The sequence below is a fragment of the Colletotrichum abscissum genome (genome assembly GCF_030869225.1).
Source record: "Colletotrichum abscissum strain IMI 504890 chromosome Unknown Scaffold_58.1, whole genome shotgun sequence".
Classification (NCBI taxonomy): domain Eukaryota; kingdom Fungi; phylum Ascomycota; class Sordariomycetes; order Glomerellales; family Glomerellaceae; genus Colletotrichum; species Colletotrichum abscissum.
Genome location: NW_026850501.1, coordinates 45,878 through 59,234, shown reverse-complemented (window position 1 = coordinate 59,234; position 13,357 = coordinate 45,878). Strand labels below are relative to the sequence as shown.

At 53.1% G+C, this 13,357-nt stretch overlaps 4 protein-coding genes across 4 annotated transcripts; 2 read left to right on the top strand and 2 right to left on the bottom strand.

The window, feature by feature from the left end:
• Positions 1 to 601: 601 nt before the first annotated feature.
• On the bottom strand, positions 602 to 4,135 carry CABS01_14788 (uncharacterized protein; the record flags this gene model as incomplete). The annotated part of the gene is made up of 10 exons (XM_060548126.1): positions 602 to 1,503; positions 1,560 to 1,728; positions 1,782 to 1,912; positions 1,961 to 2,181; positions 2,237 to 2,326; positions 2,389 to 2,842; positions 3,025 to 3,129; positions 3,184 to 3,483; positions 3,572 to 3,688; positions 3,961 to 4,135. 10 exons carry the CDS (start codon positions 4,133 to 4,135, stop codon positions 602 to 604), a joined length of 2,664 nt encoding a protein of 887 aa, XP_060392890.1.
• A 641-nt stretch (positions 4,136 to 4,776) lies between these two features.
• Positions 4,777 to 8,049, bottom strand: CABS01_14787 (replication factor RFC1 C terminal domain-containing protein; the record flags this gene model as incomplete). The annotated part of the gene is made up of 3 exons (XM_060548125.1): positions 4,777 to 5,110; positions 5,162 to 7,762; positions 7,814 to 8,049. 3 exons carry the CDS (start codon positions 8,047 to 8,049, stop codon positions 4,777 to 4,779), a joined length of 3,171 nt encoding a protein of 1,056 aa, XP_060392889.1.
• Positions 8,050 to 8,429: 380 nt separating this feature from the next.
• On the top strand, positions 8,430 to 9,299 carry CABS01_14786 (ribosomal protein L16p/L10e; the record flags this gene model as incomplete). The annotated part of the gene is made up of 3 exons (XM_060548124.1): positions 8,430 to 8,864; positions 8,921 to 9,062; positions 9,115 to 9,299. The coding sequence occupies 3 exons, from the start codon at positions 8,430 to 8,432 to the stop codon at positions 9,297 to 9,299; spliced, it is 762 nt and encodes a 253-aa protein (XP_060392888.1).
• Positions 9,300 to 9,754: 455 nt separating this feature from the next.
• On the top strand, positions 9,755 to 10,918 carry CABS01_14785 (replication factor C subunit 5; the record flags this gene model as incomplete). Its single annotated transcript, XM_060548123.1, has 3 exons — positions 9,755 to 9,841; positions 9,895 to 10,517; positions 10,570 to 10,918. 3 exons carry the CDS (start codon positions 9,755 to 9,757, stop codon positions 10,916 to 10,918), a joined length of 1,059 nt encoding a protein of 352 aa, XP_060392887.1.
• Positions 10,919 to 13,357: the final 2,439 nt, after the last annotated feature.

Genomic DNA, 13,357 nt, shown 5'->3' with positions numbered 1-13,357 from the left:
TCCCGGTCTTTGCAGTCACAACCGATTAAGGTTGAACGTAATATTTTGGCACTACCTATTTCCACTGACAATGTCGTAAGGCCGCACTCGGCTCTCAGGCCAATCCAACATCTTCCAGTAATCTCGACATAGAGCATCGTACTCAAACAATGGGCACATCATGACCCAAATCATCGTTCGTAGAAAGCAATCTGAAAAAGGGGGACAAGATCGGAAGAGTTCGTCAAGAACTGTGCGTTCCCCCAACCTGCGACGTGGTGTTAGTCAATGGTCCCACTCGACACTGATGATGGTAGCTTGGCAGTACCTAATTGTTTGCTCATAACAAACTTGTCAAAAGACTGAGAGGCCAGGACTCGAAGATCCAAAGCCATCATAGTTGTCGAGAAAAGTCGAGTCGTCACCGATCGCCCCAGCCATATAGCTTTGTCCTGGTATTCTCGTGAGCCCGGTGAACTCACCACAATCCAAATCCTAGAACTTATCCATCAGCAACAGGCAATAAAGAGCCACGCTGAACATAGCAATGTAGAAGCGAGAATGTCACAAGAACAGCTGACTGTGTCATAGTCCAGTTCCCACTGCAAACTCATTCCAGACTTCAACCAGAAAGGTCCAAGGCCGCCATCTTGTCCCGGAAGTTCTGCGAGACAGCCCGACGAACCTCATCGGGACTCGACAAGTTGGCTCTCGAGCACTCTTCCATGATCCGGGTCTTGCAACGAACCAGCTCCTTCTTCATCTTCTCATTCTCATCCTCGGCGTCCCTGAGGGAGTGGAACTTGGCCTGAACCTCGTACCGCAAGTCGTGCAAGTGCGCAGACACACGGCGCAACACCCGATTCTCATGCTTCTGGCGCTTGGCGAGCTCCTCGGCCGCCTTCCTCTCCTCTTCGGCGCGTTCCTCAGCAGCTTTATGCTCTCGCTCAGCAAGCTCCTCGGCGGCCTTGCGTTCCTTCTCGGCGAGCTCTTCCGCTGCGATTCTCGCCTTCTCAGCACGCTCCCACGCGGCCTTGCGCTCCCAGGCCTCTCTGAGCTCCCGCGCTGCACGCTCGCGATCGGCGCGTTCTTGGGCGGCCCTCTGCGCCAGGACGTGGTCGACAGACAGGCGCATCTCGCGAAGCTCCTTCTGGGCTTGACCGACGTCGACGCGCAGGACGGCGTTCTCGCGGGTGACTTCCTCATCTCGGGTTTTCCAGCGGAGGATGGTCTTCTGGCGCTGCGTGATGAGTTCGGCCGCGCTCGTCGCCTCGACGCCGGCGACCTTGCGGGCACCGGGGGTGTTGAGGATCGTCTCGATGTCGGAGTGGGTGTAGTGCTGGGCCCAGGGGCCGCTGGGCTCGGTAGTGGTGGCCGAATCCTCAGTGACAGCTTTGGGAGGCGCGATCGGGGGGTCGCCTTGTTCATGATACTCAATCTTGCGGAAGTTACGTGCGACTTCGGGGTTCATGCGATCGAAGAGGCCGAACCACCAGTTGCGCATCTTGTGCTGGAAGGTCACGCCTATGCTAGAGTCAGTGTCTTTATACCTTTGAGAGGGTCATTGCTGTGCTTGTTACCAGCAGGCAGGTAGATGATGGAAGGTTCGGAGTCAAGAGAGTAGCAGGGCGTGAGATAGCCATTGTCGTTGATGTCTCTCTGGGTCTCGAACTCCATGAGGAGACGGTCAGGGGCTTTCTCTTTAGGAGGGCCATCGTCCATGGAAGTCTCGGGACGCATACGCTGAGCCTAAAACCTATTCAGCCATGGGTTGCTTAGAACGAAGATGCAGTAAAACTTACATCATCGGCCATGAAGACCTTTCCGTCAGTGTTCTGCTCAGCACATCCCTCGGCCAGAAGGCGGAAAGTACAAGGGGAGATTCTTCCAGTCTCGGGATCACCCTCGTCGTCCGAGATACCGTAGTCCTCGACTAGCATGTGTCAGTATTGGTGCGAATTATGACTTGAGCCAGACTTACCAAAGTTGCGGTCCGGGTCGTAAGGCAGTTTGTAGGGGAGCAGCCCCTTGAAAGAGGACTCAGGGGTCTTGGTGATCGGAGGGAGGTAATCCTCGAATCTGAAATCTTCGAAATCGGGCGCGATGTGGAGATATTTGGGGCGAGGGACATTGTAGGCTCCCTTCCTGTCCGCAGTATCCGGGGCGTACTCAGCAGACAACAGGTGGGTGTCATCGAGCATCCTAGACACAGTCCGTCATCAGGCCGAACGAAGCAACTGGTCACACGAAAACTCACTTGACGTAGTCATCCTTCTCTCGCTTCACATCAGCCCTCAAGCCCGAAGTCGCGGCTCCCTTGATAGGAGATGGCTGCGTCTTGGAAGTACTGGTAGAATTGTGGTTAGGATGATGACGAGTAGGAGGGCACATCCTCGGACGGAGACTCACTTCTGGGGTTCGCCGCATGCAAAGCCGCCACCGTCGACAGCCCTTTCCTTTCCCTTGCCCTCAGGCTCCTCGTCGTGCTCGCTGCGAGCGAAGCCGCCGCCATCGGCAGCTCTTCCTTTTCCCTTGACGTCTGGCTTCTCATCATGTTGGCAAGAAGGGCCGTCAACCGCAACCTTGGTAGCATCTCTCTTCGCTCTTAGAGCAGACTCAAAAGCCTTCACCTCCATCCAAGATCGCAGCGGGTCGTTCGCATCCCGCATGGAGCCGCGTACAGCATCGTAGGCCTTCATCATGGAGTCTGTCATGAACCACTCCTTCGCGAAAGGGTGACCGGCCGAGCAGCCAGGGAGCTGAGGGCTAGGCTCATCGGCACCGTAGTCGACCAGCTTGCTTTGAAAGATGGACCAGTCCTTGGTCGTGGGGATTCCTTCTATCTTGATGCTGGGATCAGGAACTAGGATAAGTCGGTTAGTTACGACATTCATATGAGGGAAAGAGCTGACAGAAAATTCTACGAGGCCCAGGCAGGGAGTAGGTAGATGATGTCAGTGAGAGCAGAAAGGTATCTCATTGAAACCAGAATGTGCTATCTAAGACCCTAGTGGAAGCAGCAGAACAACGCGGAGCACTTGATACCTTCATGGACCGAACGCGAGTACGACTCCGAATCGGTGCTGATGCTCACTTCCCAGAGGTTGACACCGGCATAGCGGGTATGGTCAAAAACGACCGTCTCCGGGCCTGTGTTCAAGAAGTTAGAGAAAGAGTTGAGAAGATGACAATTCGTAGACTCACTCGAAGAACGGTTGAACTCGTGCAAGTTGTTGTCTTGCTCCCAGTTGCCGTACAAGACCGTGTCGTGGGTGAGGGCTCCATTGTCCTGGCCGTGGGGTCCGACATTGGAGTTCATCATCTCGAACTCGTCGAGATCGTAGATGTCCTCGTGGCCTTCACTGAGGAAGCCCTGTTCATCGTACATGTTGGCAGCGTAGATGTCGTGGGACGACTCGCGCGACTCGCGAGACGCCTCTTCGATGATGGAAAGGCGATGGGGATTGTGATCTTCGAGGGTACCCGCGGTGTCGATATTGTTTGCTATTTATTTGTTTTTCTTCGTCAGGAATATGGTTCGTATTTGCGCTGAAAGCAGCCCAAAGCTTGATGAGCAGGTCGGATGACCTACCAGACTTGGAGCGCGAGTGCTGGCCGCGGTCACGTCGAGAAGACATTCTCGACAGGCGCTTAAGAGTAGTGAAGCTCTTTGACTTCTTGAGAGAGAAGGCTGCCTTCGATACCAGACCTGCGATGAAGATAATAAGCAACTGTGAAGCGATGAAAATTTTTTGGTAACGAGGATCCGAGTATTGGAAGGAAGGGCAATCAGGTGTTCTCGAGTATTTCCGAAGAAACAAACGCCTCAAACACTCGAGATTGGAAGATGGATGAAGCTCAGCAGGACTCGATTGGAAGAGAAAAGAGGAAGGATCGGAAAATGAATGAACAGAGGGTGGTTGAGGCGAGAGATCGTGAGATCAGGAAGGCAAAGCGTCTAGGGTTGGAGGAGATATTCACCCTTCAAGGCCTTTGCGGCAATCCGGAACGTCTTCTTGGACCCGGGCTTCTTTTGATCCTTCTCATTCATCATCTTGAAGCTTGAAGCCCCTCCGACGGCTAAGCGGGATGATCCAAAGCGCTCGACATCATGGACGGCCGGTTGGACATAAGCGTTGTAACTGATAGGAATCATTTGATATGGCGGACTGCGCAACGAACGTTTTGGATTAGCTTCGTGCTTTTGGAAGGCGAGGTAACAAATCGAAGCCATCAAGAGGTACTCACTTCGAACTTGGAATGCTGAAAAAATGAGGGACTCGGAGCTTGGTTGGATGCCTTTCAAGTTTTGTGTATGGTTGACATGACCCCTTGTACTGATGGTGATGCGTGTGTTCGGGGGATTCTGGCAAAGGTTCAAGAACAACCTATTTTGGCAGGAAGCTCTCCTTAAGGATTCACTGGCCATGGATGGGCTGCACAAAAACGTTGTCTACCAAATACTCGCAGTTGCCTTTCATGAAGATGTCAAAATGCAGCTGTCATTCTCAACTCTGGTTCCTCACATATTAACTTACACAGACGTTGTCGCTCACACCACTTTACACTGATTACCTTTCATGGTGCACAACCCTCAAATCATTTTGTGATTGGTTAACGACTTCATACAATATCTAGCCGCTGATCAAAGGTGTTCAAAGAACAGTAGGTATTCCTGATTTAAACCTCATAATTCTACAATTGCCATGGATGCCCCACTCGAACTCAGTGAACACTGGCGTTCTCCTCCCATGATAAAAGGTGCCCCTAGATTGATATCTGTCGACCATTATGCCATTACTTCTTGCCCTTTCCCTTGGCAGTCGTTGCCTTGGCCTTGGGCCTACCCTTCTTAGGCTTGGCATCTGCATCTTCATCGTCATCGTCATCGCCTGCTTTGGCCTTCTTCGTTGCTCTCTTAGCCTTCGGTTTGGGCGCCTTGATTAGCTTGTCCTTCTTCAAGTCAATCTTGTCCTCGTCCTCCTCGCCCGCATCGGCAGGTTCTGCAACATCGGCATCATCGTCCTCCTCAATAGCTTCTTCGAGATCCGGAGCCTCCTTCGCCACCTTCTTGGGCTCCATGATATTGCTGGCCTTCAAGAAAGGGATAGGATGAGACATTGCGTTGTAGCTGGAGAGTTGTTAGCGCTAAGAAGGAATAGCAAGAAGCACGAGTACTTACGTTCGCGTGAATGCCGCTTTTGTCTTGGATTCGATATCAGCCCGGCCCTCAGCTTGCGGACCAACGCCGAGCTCCTGAATCGCATCGAAGTCGTCTCGTGTCAAGTAGTAGCTGTCCATCAGCTCGATAATCTCGTCGACAGATTCCTTGCCTTCGACGGACAACCGGCGTATCATCTGATCCCACAAGACAGGCAGATATTGCTGGCGAACCTCATTGGCGTCTCCAGATGACCTCAACCGCATGTGTGAGTGTAGCTCACGGACAAATCGACCGAGTTTGCCAGTCTTGCTGTTGTTGCCGAGCCAGGAGGTGAAGTTGGAGCCCATGAGCTGGCCAGCAACGAAGCTCGATGGTCGAACCGTGCTGAAAACGGCGTGAGTAGGCATGAGACTCCATTGCTGTTGAGGCCCGTGAATCATTCGATCAACCAGATCACCATCACTGATGCTCTCCGCCGCCTGATCTATCAATTCGAGGTACTTCAGGTTCTCTTCCCTCTTGTTGTAACCTCTGTTGTTAAGTGCCATTGGTTTTGAGCGCAGGTAGTTTTCCTGGATCATCAGGTAACTGAACTCATGGTCGTTGAAGTATAGCTCGATCTTTTCATTCAAAGTAGTTTTGCTGGCGGGAGCGAACAGACCACCAGCGAGCATCTTCTGGCAAATATCCCAAGGCTTGAGAACGACGTGTTTCTCCCATGCCTTGGTCATTGCCTTGCCCTTGTCGTAGCTCATCGATGCTTGGTCGAGCTTGGCGGTGGAGATCATGTTGATGATTTGCCGAATATCCTTGTTGCTGCCTTCGATGAGGGCATCGACAACAGGCACAGGTAGCTTGAGGCCTTCGCGATGACATATTGTCATGATACGGGACCGGACCTGTTCTACCGTCGGGCGCCTGAAGGGAACATCCATGGCGACGAAGTCAAACGGCTTCATCTTTGGCAGTTTCCGCTCATTGCAAATGAGAATGAGGGGAATCTCGGTCTTTTTGCAGAACTTAGCCAGGGCTCCAACACCACCACGATCTCCTGCGGACATTCCGTCGACCTCGTCCATAATCAACACAATGTTCTTCTTTTCTCCGTCAACCTTCTTGCCGTCTCCAGCAAAGAAGCCGAGAAGCGATGTGTTGTTCATGATATCAGCGACGCCATTTTCGACTAATTTCTTACTGCGAGTGTCACTGGCGTTGCTCTCAATGACATCGAAGCCCTCGAGTTTGGCAGCCAAGTGTGCTGCAGTGGTCTTGCCGATGCCGGGCGGACCAGAGATTATGATAGCTCGCGTGCCACCCATACCGTCTGCGCCGCGCCGTTGAAAGTCGTACTTGCGTGCCTTTTGCCAATTCCTCAACCAAGCCTGGATCTTCTCGACCTGCGCCTTGTTGCCGCAGATATGATTGAGTGCCGTCGGCGCATACTTTGATGTCCAAAGCTGCACTGGAGCTGCTGTCGGGGCAGGGGCAACTGTAGTCCCCCGAGCGGCGGCTGCTTGCTTGGCTGCCTTCTCTGCTGCAGCCTTCCGGGCCTTCTCTTCTCGCTCCATCTCCATTGCCTGGATCTTGATAGCCTCCTCGTCTTTCTTCTTCTTCTCGCGCGCCTTCTCCGCACCCTTGCCGGAGCCGCCATAGGCAGGCAATTTCCTGATGAGTTCGAACAGGCCCTCCTCGTTGATGGTTTTGATGTTCATGTCCCTGATCTTCTTCAGCTTACTGGGTCCTGCATCGTCTCCCAGGACGACATAGCTGGTCTTGCTACTTGGTGCTCCAGTAATTTTGCCACCGTACTTCTTGACCAACGCCTGACCTTCCTCACGGCCGATGGTTTGAAGAACACCGGTGAAGACGAATGTCAATCCAGAGAGACATTCATCCTCGCCATCGGGCAGTTCCGCGGCACCTGCATTAGCAGGCACAGCCGCGCTGTTTCCTCCACCACCGGCATTCTTCCTCCAGTCAAACTTTGGGGCATTTGGGTCCTGGGGTGGAGGTGTCGGAGGGCGGACAGTGGGGATGTTGTCGAGGATCGACTGATAAGCCGAATCTTCAGGTTCGTCTGCCTTTTTAGCCCTGGGAGCGCGTGGCTTAGCGGGCGCCTTCTTTTTTGGCGGCTGCTCTTCCTCCTCTTCCTCCTCGTCCTCGTCAGGAGTCTTGCGCCTCTTTGTGCCAGCTGCTGCCCTTGTGCTCTTGCTTGGGGTGCCATTGGCGGCACTCCGCGAGGCTACACGCTTCGGTTTTGGTTGAATATCCTCGTCGCTCTCGTCCTCCGCATAGTCGTCGGTCTTTCGCTTGTTGCGGCCCTTCACATCAGCAGCAAAGATGTCATCGTCATCCTCGTCATCTTCGTCTTTGTAAGCATCGGCATCGTCGTCGGACTCGATCTTGGTGTATGTCCTGGCGGCGCGCTTCTTGGGCGTTACTTCTACAGGTTTCGCAGTAGTCTTCTTGTTGCGTGGGCTGGTCCTGATCTCGACTTCGGTCTTGACTTTAGTTGCTTGGTCTGGCTTTGCGGCGGGTGCAGGCTTAGCCGCCTTGGAAGATTTGGATGATGCAAAGTAATCGCTGGCTGTGGTCTCGGTTCCCTTAGCAGCCTCGTCTCTGCTACAGAATTAGAAGCAATCGACGAAGAGGGCAATATAGTTCGCGTACTTAGCCTTCTTCCTGACAGCAGCTTTCGCTGCCGGTTTTCTAGGACGAGTTAGCTTGGTCTTCAACTGCAGGGTTTCGGAATCGACTAACGGCGCAGGAGTAGGGTCGGCATCATCGTCGCTGTCCTCGATGACTTTCCTGCCCCTTCGGGCCTTTGGGGGCTCCTCGACCTTTTTTGGCAGTGGCTTCGGGGGCCCGCCTCCCTTCGGCCCAAAGAATGACCTGATATCAGGCATTGCGTTTTGTACAGTCACCTGTCTTCTGTTGAGTGATTGTTGAAAGCAGCGACAAGTTTATATCGAAAGTTGGCCTGCGGTTGCCTGGAGGGAAGTTGGAGGTTGATAGACGAAAAGACCAATCGAGGTCGCCGTGCCTGGCGTCAAGTCGGGAAGCGTGCACGTAATGGATTTCCAGTTGCTACGCGAAAGTGACGCGAGGTCCGTGACCCCGGTCAGCTCACTTTAGAGTGCATGTGGCGCAGCAGCTCCAGGCAAAGCCTCAGCAAAATTATCGCCCAACATCTCAGGCCATCCAAGCCACACCTAAGCTCTCGTGAAGCTAGGGACATTTTTTTGGAGATCGCATCATCAACGACGTTCATCGGCAAGTCGCAAACATGAGGCCCACCGCTCCTACGGCGCTTCTCAGCGCCTTCCAAGGCCTCAGAATATCTACGACGCCGACAGTCAGTCCTCTTAGGGCCGCGATCCGACCTCAATTGACGAAGCCGCTGGTCGCATCCCAGATCCTCCGCGATGTCCGCCCGTTTTCCACGACACCTGCATCGCAGGGCACATGGCTCGAACCCTCGATCGACCGAACGAAGAAGATGATGAAAGGACGTCCTCGCGTGGCTACGGGAGGATCGACCAAGGGCACGACTGTCATCTGGGGCGACTACGGTCTCCGAATGAAGGATCACCACCGAAGAATCAGCGCCAAGCAGCTCAAGAACGCTGAAGATACGATTAAGATGAGATTACGTGGTCAAAAGTACCGACTGTACAAGAGAGTGTGCTGCAACGTTGGTGTCTATGTGTCTGGTAACGAGGTAAGGCAGATGTTGAGGAATTATGGGCGATAGTCAAGTGCTGATTCCCGGACTAGATGCGTATGGGTAAGGGAAAGGGTTCTTTCGATCATTGGGCGGCGCGTGTTGCTGTCAATCAGATCGTTTTCGAGATCAGAGGAATGCTTCACGAGGCTGTTGCGAAGGATGCCTTCCGTCTGGCGGGTAACAAGTTGCCCGGTGAGTACATTCCCAATTGCGTGAAGCACAGCCAAGACTGACTTAATGCTAGGTCAATGGGAGTTTGTACACAAGGGAGCGGCTCCTGTTGTTGGTATTACGAAACTTGAGAACGGTGTTACGTTGGAGGATCTGAAGAGACCAAGAAAGGCGATTGCGCCTGAAGACTTGCTGGCTGAGGCAACGAGCAAGCCCACCAGCGCGGCGTCTACCACTACGCCGTCTGCAGCGCCCTAGAGTTTTGGATGAAAATGATTGTAACATTTACCGCTCTTAACTTTGAGATAGGCTCAGCGCAATCTCAAGTTCATGGAGTGGCTGTACTATAGATGACCTTACCAGATGGGGAGGTGTCACTGCGACTGTACAAATAAAGGAAATACCTTTCACACCCATCATTAGTCTACCGTGGGATTATCATTGAAAAATGTTTTTTGCACGCATAGGTTTTTATAGAGTCGGATGAATTCGAGGGTCGTTACTATGCGCCAAGTAATGGTGTATGCCTCAAAGCTGTCATGTGTGGCTTGAGGGCACGGGCCTATGCCACCAGCCACGCCTCGATATTTCCCACTTAACGCGAACGCGTCTTCTTTCAGAGCGCATCACCAGAAAGTCCCACGCTCTGCAGCCCGCTCCGCCAGCCAACTTCAGGTCTTCTACACGGCGTTTTCCACATCACAGCAACCAAAATGGCGCTTATTGTCGATAAACATAGACCAAGGTCACTAGATGCTCTGACATACCATCAGGAGCTTTCAGACCGTCTTGGCTCTCTGGTAGGAAGCTACAAATCTGCTCTCTCCCAGGCAGCTGCTCACACATTTCACAGGCTCAGAGCGGAGATTTCCCCCATTTGTTGGTATACGGTCCGTCCGGCGCTGGAAAGAAGACACGCATCGTTGCCACACTGAAGGAGCTGTACGGACCCGGTGTAGAGAAGATCAAGATCGATGCGCGTGTTTTCCAGACGTCGAGTAACCGCAAGCTCGAATTCAACATTGTCGCGTCAAACTACCACCTCGAGATCACCCCGTCAGACGTCGGAAACTACGACAGAGTTGTCGTTCAGGATCTGCTGAAGGAGGTGGCACAGACACAACAGGTCGACCAGTCGGCAAAGCAAAGATTCAAGGTCGTGGTCATCAATGAGGCAGACCACCTTACCAGAGATGCGCAGGCTGCGCTGCGTCGCACGATGGAGAAGTACTCTCCTAACCTACGATTGATCCTCCTAGCGAATTCGACGGCAAACATCATCGCCCCCATCCGATCGAGAACACTGCTGGTCCGAGTAGCTGCACCAACCCACGAGCAAATTTGTGAGGTCCTGGCAGTGTCAGCGAAGAAGGAGAACTGGCCCATGGTGAAGGGCTTGCATATGAGGATCGCGCAGGAGAGTGGCAGGAATCTGCGACGAGCTCTGCTCATGTACGAGGCTGTCCACGCACAAAAGTAGGACACCTTTGCACGGCATTTGCAGGATCAAAAACTAACAAGCCAACAGTGAGAAAGTCACGGATAGCACACCAATCCCGCCGCCAGACTGGGAGGCACTCATCAGCCAAATAGCGAGGGAGATTGTCGATGAGCACACGCCGGCACGGATTCTCCAAGTGCGAGCAAAGCTATACGACCTTCTCACGCACTGCATCCCGCCAACCACGATTCTCAAGACGCTCACCTTCAAGCTCATTGCGTTGATCGACGATGCCCTGAAGGCGGAGGTGATCAAGTGGTCGGCATTCTACGAGCACCGGATCAGGATGGGCACGAAGGTCATCTTCCACCTGGAAGCGTTTGTAGCCAAGTTCATGAGGATCATGGAGATGTACTTGATGAGCATGGAGCTGTGAGCAAAATGGATAATACAAAAGGAGGCGTTTAGGGGTTCAAGGCGGCATATGTCGGGGGCACATACTTCTTCTACTACTATCGGGCACGCCAGGCCAGTGCCAAAATGCAAACAAGTCCACTTCGCGGTTCCCAACCAGCTGGGTCTCTCATGTGTTTCGCCATCAGTCCGATTGGATGTTTATGAGTGTAAGTCGAGCGTCCAATGCCTCCAAGAGCATTCGGAGCCGCAGTGCATGCATGTGGTAACTTATGATCGATCGGCAAAGCCTCACGGCAGGGCCCATACTTCCAGTCAGGATGACCGACCAGGGTACCGAGGATAGAATGTCAGTTTCTGTATCTTGGGTGCTTAGGCGACGATGCTGCCTCACGCAAGATGCAAGTGAACCTATTGCGTAAATCTGATAGGTCACCACGCAAGCGGCTAGGACGGCTCCTCTTCTTTTTTTGCTTGCACTCAACAATCTGTCATCAGGAGTTCCCCAACAGAAAGGGCAAAATTCCCACATGCTTATATGGAGATGCCAGAGATCCATATTCTGCCGCACGAGGCTCGGAGGACGCGGTGATTTATCCTAAATGGCCCGTTTGAGAGTATCTCCGATTTCCAGAATAAACCCCGACCAAAGGTTGAAGCAACACTATTTTTTTTTTCGCTCTTTGACACGGACAGGTAATCAGTACCCTGTGTTTCTCCACACAAATCGTTTAGATGTGAGAGGATCCTTCGCCCGGGTTTCCCGTAAAGAAGGAAGACCCCTCCAGCCCTCCTTCCCGGGCCACAAATTACAGATGCGGCGGCAACGACGGCGGGACGGCGTTTTGCCCAAGCCTTCCCCCGCGGGTGTCGGGTATGCCAAGACTACTTCCATTCGTCCATCCTATGAGACGGCGGGAGGTGGACTGACCCGGATGAGCAAGGAAAGGTTAGGTCGGAATCAGTCTCACACATGCTGCATAGTACTGTACTGCGTAAGAACAACGGAGCAGGGGGGGTAAATGTGAGGACGGGCAAGGGACCCGGCCTTCTGGAATGGCAGCACGCAGCACGACTAAAACAGCGCATCACAAGCACGGGCGCGCACTTGCCCCAGTGTATCGATACTTCACTGAGGTACTTCGACTGGTGGACATGGGATATCCGGGTGCCCACGGGGTAAAATGCGGGAAGTCAGTGAGCTGTCTGGGGAGTCCAGGGTTGGGTGAAAGGGTTCTGAGGGGGAAAACGCGGAGGCGAGGTGTTTAACTGCAGAAGGCCATCATGCCACGTTTGGTGCTGGACAAAATTTGCTAGCTGGAACGTGAATCTCTTCAATTCGATCATGTTCACAGAGTCGACAGGAACCAGTATTTTTGTATCCTCTTTGGAGGAAAGGGCTCTTGATATGAGGCAAGCCACTTTTCCAGAAGACAGCGCCAGGCGTCAGGTACACAAAAACATGATGCAGGTGCCTTAGGTAAGACAGGCAGCACACAGCACCTGCCTGTTGTGTGTTACATCAGATCCAACTACAAGCAATCCATGGGCGTCTCTTTTCCTCTCTTGAACCTGCGCAAGCACGAGCGGGACTTCCGTTTAACCCCTCCAACCACACACGCACACCACCACTCGCTACACCAGCAATTTCTATCAATGGTTTTCTTCTGCCTGCAGGGTGCTAGTACAGATGTGCCCCTCCATTTGCCTACAGGCCCATGCCATGCTGCAGCAATACGACAACCAACCTCCTCATGCTGCCTGCAACTTCAGATGGAGGATACTTGGTTCCCCCAACTGGCGGCGGCCTCGACGGCGGCCATGATAGCTCCGATGCAACTCTAGTATCATGGAGAACAGATCACCCAGTGGATGCTACTATTCGTACCAATGTACTACGTACGGAGTACTTTGGCAGCCTCCGTAGGTTATTCTGTGGACCGCAGCCGACGTCGGAGATGCCGCATGATAGGACTGCAATCATCGACAGTCATCACAGTGGGTTCGGGAGCATTTTTTCTCTTCCAAAGGACAATCGGCAACAAGCGCGAGTGCGCAGCCTGAGAAATTACCCACAATCTGCAAGGAGAAAGAAGACAGTTACAAATTGCGACTGCAGGTGTGGTGGATTACGACCCCGGAATCTGCGAGACTTTGTTGAATCCCGACCCAATGCCAGACCCCGAAATGCCTACGAGGAACAGCGGGGCCTGCGGAGCCCTGGGACCGTTCGATTCTCGACTTTGTTGAAGTTACCTCCCGTTGGATGCTCCGATACAAGCGGCATACATTTGTTTGAAGCACAACATCACTGCCTTTGAGAGGACCTGGGTTGATATGGTCGTTGCAAGGTCGTCAAGAAGTCGCGGGAGCCAAGCCAAAGGACACAATCATCAATATGTCATCGTTGGGGTCGTGGCCAATCACGGAGGCCGGAACACCACGGCACTCAAGGGTCGCG